The sequence below is a fragment of the Globicephala melas genome, chromosome 9, assembly GCF_963455315.2.
Source record: "Globicephala melas chromosome 9, mGloMel1.2, whole genome shotgun sequence".
NCBI lineage: Eukaryota > Metazoa > Chordata > Mammalia > Artiodactyla > Delphinidae > Globicephala > Globicephala melas.
This window is the reverse complement of record NC_083322.1, coordinates 18578391-18600007: the sequence shown is the minus strand read 5'-3', so window position 1 is coordinate 18600007 and position 21617 is coordinate 18578391. Positions and strand designations below refer to the sequence as shown.

The 21617-nt window shown below is 44.3% G+C and overlaps 1 protein-coding gene across 2 annotated transcripts in view; it reads left to right on the top strand.

Moving 5' to 3' along the window:
* Positions 1-10812, top strand: part of EXOC4 (exocyst complex component 4) — an 807055-nt gene extending 796243 nt beyond the window's left edge. For both annotated transcript variants that reach the window (XM_030853847.2, XM_060305296.1), the window contains one exon: positions 9937-10812. In XM_030853847.2, coding sequence (XP_030709707.1) covers positions 9937-10174 — 238 coding nt within the window. In that variant the 3' untranslated portion in view covers positions 10175-10812. The remainder of the gene's footprint in view (positions 1-9936) is intronic.
* Positions 10813-21617: the final 10805 nt, after the last annotated feature.

Genomic DNA, 21617 nt, shown 5'->3' with positions numbered 1-21617 from the left:
CCTTGTCTAGGGCCCTTCAGCTCTTCTTTCTCATGTACCGAAAGAGAGTAGCACAATTAGCAGGCAGGCTGGCTAGCAAGCCCAGGACTTATTTTACTTTAAATTAAAACATTTGCCTGGTGTCTTAGAGACCTTTGATCTGGGCCTGGATTGGATTTTTTTTTTTTTTTTAAGTATAGATTAAAAAAAAAAAAAGCTTCTTGAAATCAAGGACTATACCTTTGTATATTATATTAGCATTTAAAATGTTATTAGAGCTTCCTAAGCATTAGTAATAATAATACTGGGTTTTCCTTTGAAGAGATCCTTTGCATTATTTATTGAAAAGTTGATCATTCCATTTCATTACTTAAAACTGAGAAAACCATAGGGCCTTTGAATTATTTTTATTCAGCATATCTCAGCAGTTATTTCCCGGATTGTTAGTCTGAGAAATATAGATAATATCCAATACAAGGGCCTTGTGCTAATTGGTAAACAGTTTGTAGTGTTGAGGCCACCAAAGTGCATAATACCATGTCCTTTTATCCACCTATGATATTAGATAAATTATTATTTTAATTGAGAAGACTCTAAAGTGATATTCAATAAATTATATTTTTTTAATGGAAAAGACTCTCTTAAGTGATATTCAGCACAGCATAGCTCTCCTTAACCTGGACTCACCTTTTGATAATCAAAAGAGCATTTACAGGAGTATGAGACAAACACAATTATGAAAGTAAAATGAAGGACGTAAATAAAAAAGTCACAGAACAGGAGGATAATTCTATTCACTCTTTCATATTTCATTATTTGATAACATCAGAAGATGACTTCATCAGAATTGCTTTGGCAAGTGCAAACAAAAATGTGCCCGATCACTATTTATTAAAACCTTCAAAATGGGAGAAGGAGTTGAGCAGACTTCTTAATGGACTGAATAATTATTCATACAAATGGGGTTTGACCAAAGGCAGTGCCAGACCAAAGAGACACAGTTTTAATTGTACTGAATTTAAAATGCAGCTCTTCCTCTAGCCCTGTTTTAGAAAACTTAATTTAAAAAATTATCTGATGTAGCAGAGAGTGACATGTGAATCCTTAAGTTGTTGAGGAGAAAATTCTAACCACAGATATTTATAAATTCAGAATGTGTTCCAAAGTTGGGGAGCAGAATTTCCAGCGAAGGGAACAAAAAGACATCTTCTTCCCATATCAGCAAGTGTAACTGAGCTGGGGAGAGGGTCATCATCACAAAAGGGCTGGTTCTCAGAGGAATTCCTTTGAGTGGTTTTATTTTCTGAAGAGAAATAAAGCAAGGCTCTGGCCACTGCTATCAAAAATATCAGGGTCCGGGGCTTCCCTGGTGGCGCAGTGGTTGAGAGTCTGCCTACCGATGCAGGGGACACGGGTTCGTGTCCCGGTCCAGGAAGATCCCACAAGCCGTGGAGCGGCTGGGCCCGTGAGCCATGGCCGCTGGGCCTGCGCGTCCGGAGCCTGTGCTCCGCAACAGGAGAGGCCACAACAGTGAGAGGCCTGCGTACCGCCAAAAAAAAAAAAAAATCGGGGTCCGTTACTGAGAGGAATGAAGGCAGCTGACTTTAAATTTTAACATCTCCCCTGGAGAGCCACTGCCACCCCGCCCCTAGTCCTGCTGAAGCACGGCGGTTTAAGCATGGGTGCCATTGATGGAGGCAGTGGTGTGTGTGCCTCATTATACAGAGAAAATGTAGGTAGACGACCCATCAAAGAAGCCTCTGCAAGCCTGACAGCAGCAGACTCCCGGGCTCTCTTTACCTCTTGAATGGGTTTCTGCTGCCACCAGCTGAGGGAATTTATGCACTGTTGTTTTCTAAAGACCATTCTTTACCTCTCTTCACCCTTCTTTACCTTGGCCTTCTTTACCTCTCTTCAGACTGTCCTGGTGAGAACAAAAGACCTGCACAACTTCTTGTAAGGAGTGTTAATAACTATCCCCATATAGAATACGAATCTAATTCTGCCACTGATGCTCTGAAAATTATTTAGCTTTTCTCTACCTTAGTTTTCTCATTCCTGAAATGGAAATAACTTCAACTCTTTCAAATTAGAATTTTCAATCATGTCTGTAATAAACTCTAAGCTCTTTTAAGGGGAAGACAAATGAGAGCAATTATGTTATATTTTTTAATAAACTAATTTATTCTTCTGACACACAGAATTACCATCCGTTTATCGCTGGTCTGGAAGGCACATCCGAGCTAAGTTTACACTTGTTCAGAATGTTTTCGAATCAATCACTACTGCATCTTGCCTCCCATAGCTTAGGGAAAGTCAGCATCAACTAATTCTGCTAGAAGCCCGTGATTTTAAAGGACTAAGCAGAGGATGCTGTAAAGGTTTTAATGCCAGTGCTAAAATAGCATCTGCTGTAACCTCTGTTTTTCACGTGGGGGGAGGCAGAGATTCGAAAAGCTGACAGCAATTGTCCAAGGTCACACAGCTAGTTAGGGAGGAATGAAAGACTTAACCAGAATCTGAGCTTAGCTGATCTCTTGGGTATTTACTTCTCTCAGTCCTTCTGCTGTAACTACCTCTCAGTTATTCATGGGATGATTATCTGGTTTATGGGTTATTCAGTTCCTTTCTTTTCTCTTTCCATCTCCCTGCTTATTACCATGTATACCATTGAGTGAGTAGAGAAAACAGGAGTTGAATGTTTTATCTGACAATTTTGTGACCCATCAACTCCTGGGTTTTTATTAAATTGCTCATAATGTTGCAACTATTGGCTAAAAAGAATTTGGGGGGCTACAGTCGATGCTAAGTTATATTCACGTAAATTTTTCTTCCTTTGAAACTTACATTTTAAGTCAGCTTCAGAGCCTAATTCTCTTATTGACATTAATACTATCGTTATCTCGGGAAGGACTAGATGAGAAAGTCTTCACAATGAAATGACTTAATTATCCCCCTTCCTCGAGGAAGTAATGAATCAGAAAGGCAGCCAACTTTTGGAAAGAAAGGGCACCTTGTCCATTACCAGATTGGAGGGGCAAAAAGGGAGAAGTAGAGAGAGGTGACAGAATGAAAAAGCCAAAAGTCTTTCCTGTAACTTTTTTTTTTTTTTTTTTTTTTTTGCGGTAAGCGGGCCTCTCACTGTTGTGGCCTCTCCCGTTGCGGAGCACAGGCTCCGGACGCGCAGGCTCAGCGGCCATGGCTCACGGGCCCAGCCGCTCCGTGGCATGTGGGATCCTCCCGACACGGGGCACAAACCCGTGTCCCCTGCATTGGCAGGCGGACCCTCAACCACTGCACCACCAGGGAAGCCCTCCTGTAACTCTTGAATGCTGAATATACAACATGATTTCATTATTTGGTTTAGAGCAGTGAATTCTCAGATCAAATCCAGTGTTATTCAAATATTACTGTGAATTGTATAAATGAATTTTGAATTGCCACAATAGTAGTTTGTTCCATTACAATGGAAGGCAGAGTTGAATGTGAATTTTATTTAATTCATATTTCCTAAATCCTGACTAAAAATGAATTAGCTAGACAAGTATCCTTTGTAATTAGTACTTCCGCTTTTTACAGGTTCAAATATTTCTGTATTACAGTGACTTTAGAGCAAGTATAGGGTTCAGAGTCCTTCATTTTGAAGCCTTGAACAAATGACTCACACTCTCTAAAACTCAGTTTGCTTATCTGTAAAATGTAGGTGATCTCAGAAGCTACTTCAAAGGGTTGAATACGTTAATGCATCTAAAAGTTCAACATTACTGTTAACTATTACTACGATCAAGACGAATTCTAAAACCTAGCCTGTGACATAGCTGTATATCTGTGGAAAATGTAGTTTCCATTTGGGGATCTAGGAATCTGAACACCATCCAGTAGAGGGGGACAGATGGAGGAGCTGTGAACAGTCCCCCAGTCAGTGAACAGTCCCCCAGTCAGTGCCTTCCTTTCATCCCCACACGCAGACTTTATGCGCCTCCTACAGGTATAGGAATGAGGCGTGCCTGGCTTGGGAATAACTGGTCTTATTAGGGCTTTCTTCCCTCACTTGACAAAGAAGAGAACTGAATCTGTTTCCAGTAGCTTTTAGAGATACAGTGATAACTTTGAGTATGGCAAAGTGGGAGGGAGAACCAGGGATGAGAGACTAGAGCACTCCTTGCTTCGTACCTGTAAAAATTTATGAAGCGCTCTGAAATAGAAGTAAGAAAAACACTAATACGCAAAAGATACAAAGATATCGACAATTTGCTTATACATGTGTGCATACCCATGTACGTTAAAAACTGATACGTAGATAAAAAATTGTTCAACCTCATATAAATTAAAAGAATGTGAGGGGGGCCTTCCCTGGTGGTGCAGTGGTTAAGAATCTTCCTGCCAGTGCAGGGGACATGGGTTCAATCCCTGGTCTGGGAAGATCCCACATGCCGTGGAACAACTAAGCCCGTGCGCCACAACTACTGAGCCTGCGTGCCACAACTGCTGAAGCCCACATGCCTAGAGCCGGTGCTCCGCAACAAGAGAAGCCATTGCAATGAGAAGCCTGCGCACCACAACAAAGAGTAGCCCCCGCTCGCCGCAACTAGAGAAAGCCCGCACGCAGCAACGAAGACCCGATACAGCCAAAAATTAATTAATTAAAAAAAAAGAATATGAGGGGCTAGGTGCTGTCATGTGCTGTTGGTATGAAGATAAATTGATACAAGTTTTTTAGAAAGCAATTTGGTGGCATTGCCGAAGTCCTAAAACATATACTTATCTTTTGACTAATTCTGCTTTGGAAATCTGTCCTCAGGAAAGCAAGTTTTTTAAATTGGAAACAACCGAAGTGTCCAATAGTGTGTCAGCCGAAATATTTCAACTATAAGAAAGAAATTGGTAGGCTACTACATGTGGGGGAAAAAAATCTAGAAGGAAATGCCAAAATGTGGTATGTCTTTATGATGGAATGATATGAGTAATTTTTTTTCCGCTTAATCTTTCTGTATAGTCTGTATATCTTATATGACACGTGTCTTAATTTTCCAATCACAGAAAAACAAAATAAACTTTATTTTTACGCTTTAAAAAGAAGATCTGCCCAACTTATCAAAATGTCCTTCGTATCCTTACTGGTATGAATGTTTTCAGATAGAATCACTGGGGAGAAAAAGTTGCAGTGCAATACCATTGAAGTAAAATAAGAAGATAAAAACACAAGGAAGAACAGTCTGTGGATAAAGGAAACATGAGGAAGATATGAGAAAATTATCTGTTTGGACCCGAACAAAATTTAAACGTTGTCGTGTTATAGACTGTGAGACCAGTCTATGTGACATCACTTTTCTATCTCTGCACTCCCCTCCCTCTCCACTTTGGGAACTCTGCCCAAAGGCCCACAGCAAAGGGAGAGAGAAACCACAGGGAAGAACCACCTCCTCACAGAAATTTCCATCCCTAAGGGGGACATGGATCTCTGGTTTCTGGAATGGGATATTTGGTCCACGTCTAGCAACTGGACCCTGAATATCACAGGCTATGAAGAAACTTGCTCTACAAGTCATGAGCCAAAAAAGGCTTAAATCAAATACGTGTTCACTGGTCCCATCCAGGCAGCTAAGTCAAGTGCTATCTCATATAAAATGTGGTGCCCTGGAAGCCATGGCTGCTCTTTTAATGTGTGATGATAAAGATCAAGCTTTCATTTCCCTGGGACCTGATAAATTATTTATTCCAGTTGGGTTACATGTTCATTTCAGTGTGTCAGTGTTTAAATTATTTATTCCAGTTGGGTTACATGTTCATTTCAGCGTGTCAGTGTTTACCATGGAAGCTCATTCTAATTGTGTAGTTTGAGGCATTTTCCTAAATATTTTCTCCTTAGAGCACCTTGTAGCACCCTTTCTCCACCTCCAAGTACAACTGTTGCTATGCTGATTTAGTATAGTCTTTGCTCCTAGGTACTCTTCTGAAAGATGAATGAATTGCATTCTGTCTTAAATATCTATGTTTCTTTATGATCTAATATATCATCATGGTTATGGGGATTTTTTTCCCCTAACTATAGAAAATACACCATCAGTTACCTGTCAATTTTGTTTAATAACTCAGCTTTGCAATTCTGGGGCACTGTTCATCTGAGGCTCTTGAGGACTCTTTTAGTCTCTCAGTCCACTTCAGAGTGTCATCCTGGGATTTATAAAGGTCTTCATTGCACAGAGGATATTGAAACATTAAGGACTTAAGTGGCGTGCCCTTTATCACTTATCACGCTGCAGGCTCCAGGTCTAGAAATCCAGGCATCTTTGTTTTGGTGTCTGCTCCCAGCATGGAACAGCGGTCTCTGTAGAAAACCAGCCAGTATCCCTGGAAACAATTCATCAGATTTTTCAAAAGAAATCCAATTTCGTTTGGTCTAATGGGTTCAGCGTTACTTCTTAAAATGAATGATGAAAATATCAACATCATAATACAAAGAAACCCAATTCTTTTGGTTTAATCTCAGCGAAAAGCATCACAACCCCACTTACTGCTTCTGTCTTCTTCCCTAATGCTTTTAGATCCTTGGCTCAAGCAGATGGGAATGGGTCTGTAACTATTCCCCCATCAAACAAACTCTGGCTCAGAGTCCTGGCTGGTTCCAAACCTTTGCAAATCACAGTATCTGGGGATGGGACCTCAGGAATCTGTACTTTTCATAAGTTCCCAGTAACTCTAGTTAGAGAATCACCATTCTGGAACTGCAGCTATCAAGTCCTTTCTAGCTTTGAAAGAACCATGAGCCCCCAGTTCTCTCTCATTCCATGTGACAATTCTAGATTCAAACATGTATTTTTCTTGAACAGTGTTTTGAACATTTGTTTAGTAGTTTCCTAAATGGACAGCTGTCTCCCTCAACTGTGCATCTAAGGTAAGAGGAATCAGAGGATGTAGGGCCTCGTTTCTGAAAACTGGGGCTGGTATGGGGGAGGAAGCCAAGGTGTGCCAGGGGACATGTGAAGCCATGGATTAAATGTGATGCACTCTCCTACAGCAGCAAGTTTTTCCTACAAATAGTATTTTTTTAATTCCAGCAGAGGTATTGTGGAGGAGGAATAGTTCACATGAGTTTTATGCTAACATGAAGCTTCAAAACAATTCTTGACTGTAGCTAATGTTGGGCTTCAAGACCTCTGGAAGTCAGAGTTCATTCACTTATTCTTTCAGAAGTACCTCTGTCTATGTTCAAAGTTACCGTTGACCAGTGATTCCTAAATACGTGGTCCCATGAGGTTAGAGTGAACACTCGTTTGAAACCACTACAGAAGACTAGCCCCAAGAAGACCGTTTACACAAGGATGTTGAGCTATTTGCTGCCAGGAGTAACTCAAAAACTCTCCAATTTAAGACGAGCACCTGCTATTCCTGCCACCATTTAGGAAGTAGTCATAAAAGAGCATTATTTCCCCCATTTAAAAAGAGTGTTAGGGGGCTTCCCTGGTGGCGCAGTGGTTGAGAGTCCGCCTGCCAATGCAGGGAACGCGGGTTCGTGCCCCGGTCCGGGAAGATCCCACATGCCGCGGAGCGGCTGCGCCTGTGAGCCATGGCCGCTGAGCCTGCGCGTCCGGAGCCTGTGCTCCGTGACGGGAGAGGCCACAGCGGTGAGAGGCCCGCGTACCAAAAAAAAAAAAAAAAAAAAAAAGAGTGTTAGGGATTCCCTGGTGGCGCAGTGGTTGAGAGTCCGCCTGCCGATGCAGGGGACACGGGTTCGTGCCCCGGTCCGGGAAGATCCCACATGCCGCGGAGCGGCTGGGCCCGTGAGCCATGGCCACTGAGCCTGCGCGTCCAGAGCCTGTGCTCCGCAACGGGAGAGGCCACAACAGTGAGAGGCCCGCGTACCGCAAAAAAAAAAAAAAAAAAAGAGTGTTAATTGGAAAAGGCGGCTTAGCAAAGCAGGAAAATGAACTAGCCACGTGAAAAGATGACAGCGCTCTTGCCACTTTCCCATTTGTAGCAGCAGTTTATAAAGTATTCTTGAAATGACCAAGCTCCCAGAATGTATTCCTTACCATAAAGATGGCTTAGTTCTCCCATAGGATAGTCTTTTTTTCAGGATGTTCCTGATGAAGAAGAAATCCAACATCCCAAGGCTCCAAGTCCAATAGTACAAGATTTTGGGGCAAGTGATCCTGAAAGGTCCCTTCACCCGCCCCCCCCCCAAGTTGCCTTGGGCAAACTGCCTTGTTCTGTCCCCTCAATCCTGGAAGAGCCACCTTTTCTGTGGGGATGAGAAGAGGAAGTAAACTGTCCCTGGGGAGGCTCCTCTGTCCTTTGGCTATGATAGCATCACTGGCTCAGAGCCTGCACTGAACTCTACCTCCCGGGGCATTTGTAGTACCTGGGCAAGTCATAGCCTCAGAGCCCAGTAGACTTGGTGAGGACTGTAGTGGCATCATGTTGGTGTTAAGATTGGCAAGTGGCAGCCCTCTCCGTCCTTCGCTCCCAGCTTCATGTTTTCTCTGCACTGCACGTTCACTCTAATGCCTGCTTCCCTTACATTAGAAGGCACTACTCTTCTCTCCATCACCTGGGCCAATGGCTTTGAGCCAAATGGCTCTCAAGGCCCTTCCTTTTTGCTAGAATTATACCTGGTCCCCTCCCAGACCATCCTACATACTGCTGTCACATTAACCTTCCGGAAGCACAACTTGGAATGGTGCCTCTGTTCTCAGCAGAACTTGGGGCCCCAGATGGGAGGTGCTTTCTTGACTTATCTAGACCTAAAGTGCTTTATTGACTTAACTATCCTGATGTTGTTAGACTCTCTACCTCTGTCCTTCACTGCTTTTTGCCCTGACTCTCTGCTATTCAGCTGCACTCCCCGGGCTAACCAGATTACTCTTCCCTGTCTTTGCTCATCTCTTTTCTTTTCCTTTAATCTAGAATTTCCTTCCTGGAAGCCCTGCCTGACAGTATCCTACACCATTTGAAGTCTTCCTTGATCCTTCCCCTCCCTTCAACATGGTGTGATTCCTCCTTCCTCTGCTGGAAATTCATACCATTGATACCTCACTCCGGGCACTTGGAACATTCTTGTCTTTGTCCGTGAAGAAGAGTGTTGGACTTAAGAGTCAGAAGCCTGGGTTCATTCTGTCACAGCCACAGATGTCTTTGTGACACTGGGCAAGTCCTATAACTTCCCTGGGCTTCAGTTTTCTTATCTGAGAAAAGGCAGTAATAGCTCCCTAGGTGTAGTGAGGGTTACATGACACAGTACATGGAAATTAACTTTGCTAGCAGTTTTCTGTGCTTTTCATTACCTTTCCCTACTTGTCTCTGAGCTATCTGAGGAAAGGGGCTGTGTCTTGCTCATCATTATATGCTACTATTACTATTAATACATTATTATAAATATATTTCCAGTAATAATAGTTAATGTTTATGGAGCAGGTAGAATTGTGTCAGGCACCATTCTAAGTACTTTATATGGATTAACTAATTCTCCCAACAACCTAAGAGGTACTGTAACTTCAGAGATACTATTATTATCCCACTTTATGGAGAAAGCCATATTTTTCACAGAGCCTCCAATGAATGAGTCAATGAATGAGGGATTGAATGGGACAGAAACTACTGGCAATGCCTGCCAGATGGTTATTTCTCTCTCTTGCTCTGTACGCCAACTTCTCTTTCTTTTGATCTCCTGAGGCAAATGCAAAATTAGGAGAAAGTCTTGCGTGAACTGAGACCTTGATGACAGGTGTCCCTGGGTCTTTATTTAGACTTCTCATGAAGTGAGCTCCAAGAGGATGGAGATCATGTCTGTCTTGTTCTCCGTTACATTCATATGGCTCAGAACAATGTCTAGTGATCAATAAATGTTTATTGAATAGATAAACTAAGTAGTTTATAAATAGCACATTCATTACCACTGAAACCACATAGATTGCTGACCACGGAGCCAGTGAGCAGTGTTGTGTCTTGCTTTCTCAGGCAGTACTACGAGATGCTGTACAACACGGCCGATGAACTCCTGAACCTGGTAGTGGACCAGGGCGTGAAGTACACAGAGCTGGAGTACATCCACGCCCTGACGTTGCTGCACCGCAGCCAGACGGGGGTGGGAGACCAGACCACCCAGAACATGCGGCTGCAGCGGCTCAAGGAGATCATCTGCGAGCAGGCGGCCATCAAGCAAGCCACCAAGGATAAGAAAATAACTACGGTGTAATGGGTACACCATGGGAGGGGGCGGGGGACTGCTCATTTTGTTTCCTTGGTCATACTCCTTTCTTTGGTATGTTATTTTGTATATTCCGAGCTGACTTAGTTTCCTCTACACTGATGCTTGAGTGGAGAGAAGTTGTAAGGGTTCTTTTCTCTTTGGTTTTGGTTTTTCATATAAACTGTAAAGGGACTTCGCAGTATGTTTGGATTGAACATTTACTTCGATGCAGTCAATTCCAAAGGGCCTAGGGTGGGATGGGGTGGAAGGTTGTGTCGAATTGAACTCTGCAAAACAATGAATGCATGAATGACTAATACCCAGCAATCTTTGGTAAGTAGATTGTTCCTAAGTTCTAGTCCCTCCCTAAAATCACTTAATAGGGTTCTATTACATAAACAGTAGGATTTTTACTGTCTTGACCTTGTCAGTTTACAGTTCGATAAGTGTATGTGCATTGCTTTCTGTCTCTATTGCCAATGGCTTCTCAGCTGCCTGCAGTTTTCAACAAGTTTCCCTGACCGAAACAGGACCTCTTCAGGGATTGGGAGAAAAAATCCTTTTATCTCAATCCTTGGGAGAGTTTTGTATGCAGTAGCCTGGACCCAGGTGATAGGTTGGTTTGATGCCTTTTTTTTTTTTTTCTGCTGTATCAAAACCAAGCACCATCAAATTAATGACGAAAATGAAAGAAGGAAAGGCGATTCAACCCTCTTCTTGATTTTTCTCCTCTGTTCTCCAAGAGAAAGTGATGGTTAGAGAATTTTTTTATCTTACTTGAAACATTGTCTGGGTGTGAATGATTCTTCAATGCTTACTCTCCTTGGGAGCCCCTAGGTCTTTCTCATCTTAGAAAGTAGCCCAGACCTGCCAGCTGAGTGAAAGGAAGCCGGAACAGCTGTGACGTTCCTCCTCTGTGCACCCACCAGCTGAGGCTGCCCTCGGCTGGTGTGGGAGCTCGCTGCTCCTGGCACACTCGCCTTCCCCACTGTCCCCATATCTCCAAGCTCTCTTCCTGCCTATGGCTCGTATATCACAGAAGAAAGCAATGTCCTGACTGGGACACAACTTGAAAACACGTGGAAAGGAGAGTGGAAAGAACTTGGACCACATGAGGTCATGCCTTATGCCCTGATGGTTCAGAATTTTACACCTGTTTGTACAACTTAGGTCTTGTTGGGAAAAGCAGAAAATTAAAAAATGGTTTGAGAAGCTTAAATGTTGAGTATTGTTTTTCTTGTATTTATTCAGCAAACATTCCCTGAGAGCCTAACATGTACCAAATGCTGCTGGGCAGGGGGGCAGATCGTCAGTAATGAGGACACCCTTATTACCTACCTCTAAGACGGGACGGGAACCGGACTCTAACCAAAATCGTAAGAGATGTGCACTTGGGGCTGGGTTAGAAATCAGGCCAGTGGGGCATCTGTGAAGGGAACTCAACAGGCAGCTGGAAGATGGTCTTCCAGGAGATTCTGGAAGGAATGTTGTAAATCTGTGTAGCTTCAGATGCCCAACTGGGGAGAAGTTGAATCTATATGGGAGATGACCATGGAAAAATGTACTGCCCCTAAACAGCATCACTGGAAGTAGTCTCCCCGAGAAGTGCAGGTGGGAAGAGGGAGACAAGGGGAGATCAGAGCTGATCACTGTGGTTTGCAAGCCTCCCCTTAGTGGCCGTGGCCTGCCCACAGAGCTCCTGTGCCTTTTCTTCCCCTTCCTGTCCACTCTAGACAAAGAACCTTGGAGTGGTGATAGGGAGGCCAGAAGAGCCAGGGTGGGATGAGGGAGTACTTAGGATCATTTGATTGGATGTGGGAAGGGACATGGGTTTGGACAGAGTAGAATGCCAAACACGCTGAGAACCGGCAGACAAATGGCCACATGAGCTGCTTCGGGGGAGCGCTTAGAAAAGTGAAATCCGTGCTTTGCTTACAACGATGATAAGATTGAAAAAGGTCAATTCTGCACAGAAAAAGCGATCTAGCGTTCTTTGTCCCGAATTTCTATGCAAGATGGTGCATCAGTCATTATTCTTCGACAGGTCAAGGATAGCCAGTGACACACTCGGTGGATGGTCACGTGGATGCCATGGAGATGGCACAGCTGCCTCAAGACCTACCCCCTTCTGGGACACAGTGAAGAGTTCTACTTGTTGTGGTCCTACTTTGGGGATGTTTTGTGAGACTGCTTTTGTGCCGTTCACAGCCATGACCGGACATCACTAAAGAGAGCCAGGGTCTGCCAAGGGCGGGGTCCAACCTCAACTGACACTGATATGTAGCCACAAGAGTTCGTTTCCAGCCATGAAGACCACTCCATAAATGTGCTTTTGCAGCTAAAAAGGCCAATAAAATAGGCCTCCCCAGAAAGGGCACTAAGCCAAAGCAAACCGTTATCTCGCTCTTCTACAAAGCGGCAAATGGGATGGACATGCATGGGTTACTGTCTATACCACTGTCAGCACCATGGAGAGGGCTCATGAGGAAGGGTCTGGAGGTGGAGAACAGACAAGAGCACGAGGAAGGCCGACCCTGAGGTGAGATCCAGCCCGGTCATCAGAGAACCAGCTCCACAAGCAAGAGCAGCCCCAGAGAGAGATTCCTTCTCTTACCGTCCCTGTCATCTACTCTCTGGTACTGAGCTTGCTGTCCCACAACCATGTCGCCAGTACTACTTTCTTTCAAGGGATTGGAAAATATTAAAGGAGTCTCTCCCAACTCAGCCTCCTTTAGAATAAATTCCTTGAAGAAGAGGTATTCTTCAAAGGATAGGATCCAACCCTTGATAGATTTTGGTAAATCGTGTTCTCAGAACTGCCTGCTGACAGTGGTTTCTTCTTCTGCCGTGTTTTCTTACTTTCGATTATCTTATTATCACTTATCAGTACACCTCTTAATCTGTAAACAATACTCTGGATAATATTGTGCCGTTCACCCCATGAGCCCTCATTTACACCTGTGCTGTGGTTACAGTTTCTCTCAGGGACTTTCATCCTTGTACAGTGTTTTTATTCCTACTTCACAATGAGGTGTTTTTAGTCGTATTGCCCAAGTAGAACTTTTTCCCTCTCACACGTGATTACATCTCTGCTGATAAGATGAGGAACAAGGATAGACGTTCCTCGTGCAGCCCTTGGCCGAAGAGGACCCCTGCTTCCAGGCTCTGAAAGACAAGTTCATTTCTGAGGAGGCAAATCAGCTCAACTTCAGTGGTAGGACCAGGCCTGAGCTCCCACAGCCCAGACCCTTGAGACGGCCTGTCATGCAGGATGTGGCGGGGACTCTCCACCTGGAATTACAGCCCTGGGCAGAGTGACCTCACTCACAGAAGCCCCAGCCTCTCTCCAGGACATCGTTCTTGCCTGAATGTTTTCTCGGCCTGACAGTCATTAATTTGTGTTTCAAATAGCTTGAGAAGAAAACCTCAAATACAGCCAAGTTGAACTGGCAACCAAAGCCTGATCACTCTTACTGTCGAGTCATATCCATGAATGTCTTAGCGCTAAGGCATTCATTGTCAAAAGGATATGATTGCCGGTTACAGCAATAACAAATCCGGATACGGATTCATGCAATGGCAAGCAAAAGAGACAGTCCCTTGTGACGTGGCGCTGGTACTTCCACTCTGATCTTGCCCTCGTCAGAGTCCATACATCCCAAGGCTCCCCTTTCATTTAGGAAGACATCTGGTAGGACTGAGGACTGAAATCTTCAGCCCACCCCTCTTCTGCTCTCTCTGAGCTTTGCCTTTCTGGAAGCCCTGGGCTGTATCTCACTATTCACTCTTCCCTCCTTAACCAGCAAAGAGCGTGGAAGTTGATGGAACAAATGGATTCCCGCTTCACAGCTTCCATGAATGTACCAATGCCATTGCGTTCAGGATTCTTGCTCTGAGACGTAGCTGTGGCTGCTTCCCCAGGACCAGGGCACAGAAAATTCACAGTAAACAACAGAGGGTAACCAGGGTCCCACAAGCGCAAGCTAGACTCACTCCATTGGAGACAAACGCAATGAGAAAACCAGCGAAGTGGCCGTCCTTCTAGCAGGATGTGAAAACAAGGAGCTTTGAAAAGCAGAGCGTGTGCTGTAATACACATACCTGAGAGCAATTGTCTTAATGTGGCAGGGATGGAAAACAAACTGGGCATAATTTGGAGGGAGCGAAATGAGATACCGAGAACAAGAAAACAAAGAATGACTGGGCTCAGCAAAGGTCTCCACTCTGTCCTAATTAGGCACAGTTGTTCTAAGAAGTACATAATTAATAAGCGGATGACCAGATGTGAAATACAGCCAAGATTCTTCCTGAGATGGAAGTTGTAATGAGATGTACACAGCTGGAGGTGGTTGTCCTAATTTGGCTGAGGCTCAAGACCTGCCTGGAATTTTGAGGAGGTGCAGAGGGAAACCGACCACAGCATCACATCTGAAAACAGCTTGGCCTGTTCCAACTGGGCCGGGGTGTAATGAGAGAGAGTTAATTATCAAGAGATGCAGAAGCCCCTGGAATTGAGCTGGAAGTTTCTTTCAAAGGGAAATGTGCCCGATTTGAGGACTTGCTTTCACATACCTGGGCCACAGACTTATGTCTGTAATTAAAAATATCACCAGAACATTCACACACCTGGAGCAGGGGTCCCTAGGAACCCGAGAGAGAACGCAGTGAGCTGTGAAAGCAGCACATGTATTTTATTCATGTATATACAGTTTATTTATGGACATACAAGTGAAAAGAAATAAAGTCAGGTGCTGTCGGGTGAGTGGAGTTCCCATTATACTCAATCTCATTTAGAAATGTGGCCTCAGATGCCTGCTGACTTTGCAAATAGATACTCTAGGAGGAGGAAAATGGGCAATCTCCTCATCCCAAACTTACTTAATTACTACCAAGCTGAGTTTTCTTTCACGAGGATTTATTTACTGTGAGAGAGCAGGAAACGCTTAGTACCCGTTTTTTGTTACCGTTTTTATTTTATGGTTGCTATTATGTTATTTTAGATACCGCTTATTGAAGACTGAATACGTGTCAGGTGCAGTGCTGAATGCTTTAACGCGTACTTCCATTTAATCCTCACAATAATCCTATGAGGTAGGTAGTATGATCATCCCTACTTTACAGAGGTAAGGAAACACAGGCTTAGATTAAGGACTTGACCCCAGACAGATGCTGACGCCAGAGTCCGTGTTTGGAACCCCTCTATTCTCTATCCTGAGCCAAAACCCCTCATCCCTTGTAGCAAAGGGAGGGCACTTCACGTGCTGCATTTGAGTTCCAAATGACATTTTCTGGTAGTTTGACACCTCCATTTGCTCTGTCCTCTCCTGTGGCCCCACTGAATTTGGGGCTACCTGTCTCTCTCCCCTGCTTCTCCTCAGCCCCCCACTGCCTGAGGCCACCTCTGTGGCCAGTACATCAACATAACTCTTGGAAACAAAAACATGTGGCGCAGGGGCTGAGCCCAGCCAGCTGGAGATGGGAGAGGACCCACACCTCGGCCAAGTGTTGGAGTGACCAGGAGGGTGAGAGCTAAACGCTCAGATTTTAGAATCTGCTCTACCTTGGCTCAGAAGGTCACCTCGGCCTTTTACAAGTGGTTTGCTATTGTACAAGTTATTAAATGCCCCAAGCCTCAGTTTCCTCATCTGTGAAATGGGATAATAATAATAATAACAGCTCCTATCCAACACTGTTGCTCTGTAAAGTAAAAGAGGGTCTTCAATACCTGGCACATAATAAGTATTACATATACATGATAAATAATATTCTAATAATAATATGATCTTGTCTGTTTCTTTGAGGTGCTATTGACTCAGTATCTAGAAAACCTGCCCTGTTGATGTGGCTTTTACGAGTACAGCCGCCCTGACAGGCCCTGTTTTTAGAAAGGCCTTGGTTTTGCCAGGAGGAGCCCAGGATTTGGAAGCCTGAAGAGCCACCCTCCCACCCGCCAACAGTCATTCCTGATTTTGTTACTCCACTGTTTCAGCCCCCCCTCCCACACAGGACAACTGCCCTTGGTGTCTGGTTCTCAAGCCTGCTTCCTTTTTATCAACAGCTATTAGTGAGTTTGCATCTGATTGCCCACCAAAGTATTATGCACATCTCATTAAACTCTGAAGGCTCCAGTACCGTTTAGGGACCAGGACCTTAACAGAGGAAATGGCCTGCCTGGGCTTTGACTTTGCTGTGTGTCACTCTGCCCACCTATGCTGAGGAATGTCGGATCCTGGATCTCTAAGTTCACAAATTGGTCTGTGAAATCGAGGTGAGAAAAGGGTCACTTTTAAAAGTCAAATCCGGTCTGAGCTCTCATTTACCATTCTTAGCAGAAATCCAACTTCAGTAATTTTTTGTGGTTTCTTCCTGGGGGCGGGGAAGGGGAGGCTTCCATGAAGACAATATGGTCATCACTGTGTCCTGATCTCTTCGTCACTGCTGGTCTGGATGCCAACTGCCCTCAGGTGCCGCAGCTCCGAATGTGGAGGTCCCCTCCAGTGTTCTGAGGCTGCAGTGACCAGCCTCCACGCGTGATCCCCCCACCGTCAGCCCCACCCACGTCCTGCCCACTGGGAGGCACTGAGCTGGGCGCAGGTTGGAGCCACCATGGAATCTACGGCCCCTGTCAATCTACTCAGCTTTGGGGGATTCAACATTCCAGGTTGGACGATTCTCCCCTCTCTCTTCCCAATGCCAAAATCTCTTCTCCTTTCTGCCACTGGGAGATCCAAGGTCCTTTCCCAAGGCTTAAACCTTTCAAAACAATAGCCTGCTTGAGGGAGTTCCACCCCCTTCCCTCTTCTTTTCTGCCCTGCTGAGCTCCAGGAACAGGCTCCAGATAACCTTCCCATAGGGCGGCAGAGGGAGGGAGTATTCATTCTAGTTGGGGATGAGGAGATGACGTCAACTGATTTCTCAGTAACTTGCCCAGTAGTCGATTCATAAGACCTGGATAGAACTTTGGAGCGCTTTCGTCCCAACCATCTCAGTTTTCTGGGGGGTCAGGGGAAGAGTGCTAAGGAACAGAGTAGAGACGCTTAGTGACTGAGGCAGGACCAGCACCCAGGTCTTAGACTGCCAGTTCCAGAGAGCCTGCGTTTAGAGCCCAAATGTGCCCCCACCCTATTAGGCTGCCACGCGAAGGAGTAGATGGCAAGGCCCTGCCTTCAAACACATGACCGTCACATGGAAAGAACAGGGCCACAGACAGGACTCAACTTCGGAATACTGCAAGCCAGCGTGGTGCTGAAAGTTCATTATGTGGTTTAGGCTAAGTACTTGAGGAATTCAGAAAAAAATAATAACATTATAGACGACTGTTAGCCGGATACAACTTCATGGAGGGGTAGGAACTGGACTACGGTCTTGAAGAAAGTGTAGAGTTAGGGTAGTGATGGGGGGACTTGAGGTGAAGGGGTACATTTTGACAAATGCTACAGTTTGGAAGGAAGCAAAGAAAATTAAGCAAAAAAGAAAACTCTCAGAAATAGAAAAAGGATCAGCAGAGTATAGTTTTGAAAACTAGTCAAGAGGGAAAACGAGTCAGGGAGGAGGCCCAGCACATTGGATGTGCTTTCATTTGTTCCAGACCTTGCTGGGAGTCAGTGGATACGTGGGATCTTTGAATCTCTTGGGATTACATGGATGCGGCATTTGGAGGGCTGGTTTGTTTCTGCATTATATGAAATAAAAGTCTGATAGTTTTAATTAGATTCTCAATGTTTCCTGTTCTCCACCTTCTAGGAATACGGTAGGATTGCATTTCCTGGCTCCTTTGTGTTTGGCTGGAACCATAAGATTAGGTGGCCAATGAATTGTGAGTAGAGGTGTGTCACTTCCCAGCCCAAGCATTTAATTACCTGTGTGCAAGCCTCCACAGCACTGCCCCCTCTGCCACAGCATCTAGGAACATTCCAGATGGTGACCACTCAGTGTGCTTGGGTCCCAGAGGGAGGAAGATGAAGAGCTCCATTTGACCTGCAGTGGACATGTGATGTAAGCCTGAAATGAATCTTTCTTGTTTTAAGCCATTGAAATTTGGGGAGTGTTTGTTACTGCATCATAACCTTGCCTATCCTGAATAATGCACATAACAAAGATGAGGAGAACGGGAAGATCAAGGGAGTTTTAATGGAGGATTACATCAAAGATGTAGTGAAGTTATTACATCAAAGAGGACTGTTTGAGTGGAGTGATGGGCACAGGAGCCAAGTTTGGAGGCTCAGGGGAGAAGAGGTGGTGCTTTGCCAATGTCAGGTGCTCAGTCAGCATGTTTGTCCTAGAGATGGAGGCAACAACAGGGATGTGTTTTTCGCCCAAGGAGTGACCCTGGAGCCCCCAGTTTATTTATGTCTTTTGCTTTTTCTGCCTCCTTCCTTTATTTTCACTCCTGTAATATTAGTACACCACGTACATACGTCTTAGTTCAGTGTTTCTAACTATTCATAGGAAAGCTCCTATATTCAATACATAAAGAGGAAAAATTAGTATCTGTTATAATTAACAGTTATTAAAGCTTAAAACCTCTACATTTTCACTGAGGTCTAATCATCTCAATGGACCAGACCCTTTTTTCTTTGGAAGCTTTCCATAGCAGTGCCATTCAGTGCCAGTCCCCAGAATTGAGTTTTTATCCTCTGACAACAACAGGTCCATTCACCAAAACATGAAAAAGACTGGGAGAAAAATCTATTTTCTGTTTTTCTACCCTCTTCTCCAATAGCGCAGAGTTCCTTATATTTCTCTGGTGTTCCAGTGGAAGTAAATGTTAATGGCTTTGAAGGAGGTACGAAGTTGCAATTTGAAAAGAGAAAACATAACGCTGAGGTGCTGTTAACTCAGCCAGTTTTAAGAGACTAATAAAGCACAAGGTACTAGGCCTTTGGGCACTTAAAGAGCTGCAATTCACTCATCTACAATATAGCAAATGTTAAAGTATTTTCACAGAGGTTATAGAAGTCCTTAAGTTTTGCAGTTTTATTAACTGTTATAATTTTCTTCCATTTACCTTTCCTTATTTCTTAGATACAGTTAGTTGTGGTGCAGGTCATGCCCCAGCAGACCCCTGTGATGGTTACACACTGTCCCAAACCCTACTCAGAGTTTAGAAGGCAAGAAAGGGTATCTAAGTAATTTGCCCCATGTTCCACCCGTCAATTGAGGACTGATTGTCTTAGTCTCTTCTGGCTGAGACTTGCTAAAATACCAGAGTCTTGGTAGGTTATAAGCAACAGAAATTTAGTTTTCACAGTTCTGGAGGCTGCTAACGTCCAAGATCAAGGCACCAGCAGATTTGGTGTTCAGTGAGGGCCCACTTTATGGTTCATGGATGGCACCTTCTTACCATGTCCTCACATGGTGAAAGGGGCTAGGGAGCTCTGTGAGGTCTCTTTTATAAGGGCACTGATCCTATTTATGAGGACTCCACCCTCATGACCTAAGCACCTTCTAATACCATCACTTAGAGATTGGGATTTTAATATATAAATTTTGAGAGAGCACAAACCTTCAGCCCATGGCATGAATCTAAACCAGTTTGATATTCCTATTTGTCAGCTTCCTTTGGTACACATTAGTAGCCTTCAACCATAAGAAGTAAGTAGGAGCAGCATACCTCCTGCCCATGGCTTTGCTAGCAGGTGGTATGCTACAAAGTAAGCAGGCCACAGACAGCATTTAGCAAGCGAGGACAAAAGTTGTCTTTCAACATGCTCTGTAAGTTCAGCAAAGTCCCCACCCTCTGTCCCTCCCCTCTGACCAACACCATTATTGGAATGTTCACTTCAAGGCAAACGCAACATTTTGACAGCAGGATCAGAATCACCTTCTAGTCAGATCTGGAGGCATAGTTCTCCATAATTAAGGGGGATCGAGGACCCAAAGTACTGGGTCCAAAGTCCACAGCTGTCAAGTACTGGGTTTACTTATTTTTAAATTCATTCATGAGAAGGCGGTAAAGCCTATGACGTCTCAGCAGCCAAGCTCATGTCTTGAACACATCTCACCACTCACTTCTAGCCCCTCTCTTGGTAATTAACCAACCTTCTGGTACTGGTCAGATTTAGATGGCAGGACTTAAAAAGTTTGCCACAGCCATCTCTGGAGAACAGGTTCTGGAAGGATGCCCCGGGGTCTGGCCTTGAGGAACAGCATTCCTCAGGGAGCCACCTGCTCGGGCTATCCTGCCTCTCATTAATATCCCGCCCTGCAGATGCTGCGTTAGTGTCAGTTTCTAATTCCCCACCATAGGACATCTAGTGATTGTCATTTTCCTAGTTGTGGACGTGGCTTTGCTTTGAGTGGTCCATATGACCTTGGGACCTAAAACTCGAATTTGCAAGGCAGGACCCAGGCTTTAGTCCCAACCTGCCTCAGAGCACAAAGACACTAACTAGGTCCACAGAAAACAAGGCTGGGCTCAACCCCAGTGATATGGTGCTTTTCTGACCCACTAAGGGCTCCACTGTAGCCGCCTACAATTAGGAACCATGAACTAGTAGAGAGAGCCCCCCAAACCTAACCCCTACTGTTGGTACAAACTGGTTCCCTGTCCAGGGGTGTAGAGCTTTATACCCTTATCATGCCCAAATTAAAGTCCATCTAACTTATCCTGTTACTATCTAGGGCCATGCCACTAGCCCACAGCTTATTAATAATGTATAGCTGCAGCCTCTGACTTAGTCAAGCTACAAAGGTCCCTCATTTGCATGATTAGCTCTTACCTTACTGATTAGAAAGTTTCATCCTGTCCCCAAACCTACCCTTTCTTAATGAATGGCTCTTTTAAAGGGAGCCAAGTTCTCTAAAATGCATCTCAAATCCAAATAAAAAGGAATCACCAACAAAATAAAATCCCGTTATTTTCTTTGTGGAATGAGAAGAGAGGAGCTTAAGAAGGTTTTAAAAAGTTCATCACCATGCTTACTGAAGGAACGAGAAGTAGCTATGGCTGTTAGCGGGGACTTGGGGGACATGCGGTTGGAGAAGGACTTGGGGGCTCGTAGGAGACATGAATGTGTTTTTAGTGTTTACATTGAGGAATGCGGGGTAACCACTAAGGGATTTTAAGCAATAGAGTGGGATCAGGTTTTGACTTGAGAAATATTACCCTGGGAAGAAGATGAATAATGAATTGGAAGGTGGACGACAGGGAGACTAATACAATCCAGGAGGAAGATGATGCTTCGCTTTATTGCTCTTCACAGACACAGCATTTTTTACAAATTGAAGGTTTGTGGCACCCCTGCATCAAACAAGTCTATTGGAGCCATTTTTTTTCAACAGCATTTGCTCACTTCATGTCTCTATGTCACATTTTGGTAATTCTCAAATATTTCAAACTTTTTCATTATTATTTTATTACAGTGATCTGTGATCAATTATCTTTGATGCTACTACTACGACTGGCTGAAGGCTCAGATGATGGTTAGCATTTTTTAGCAGTATTTTT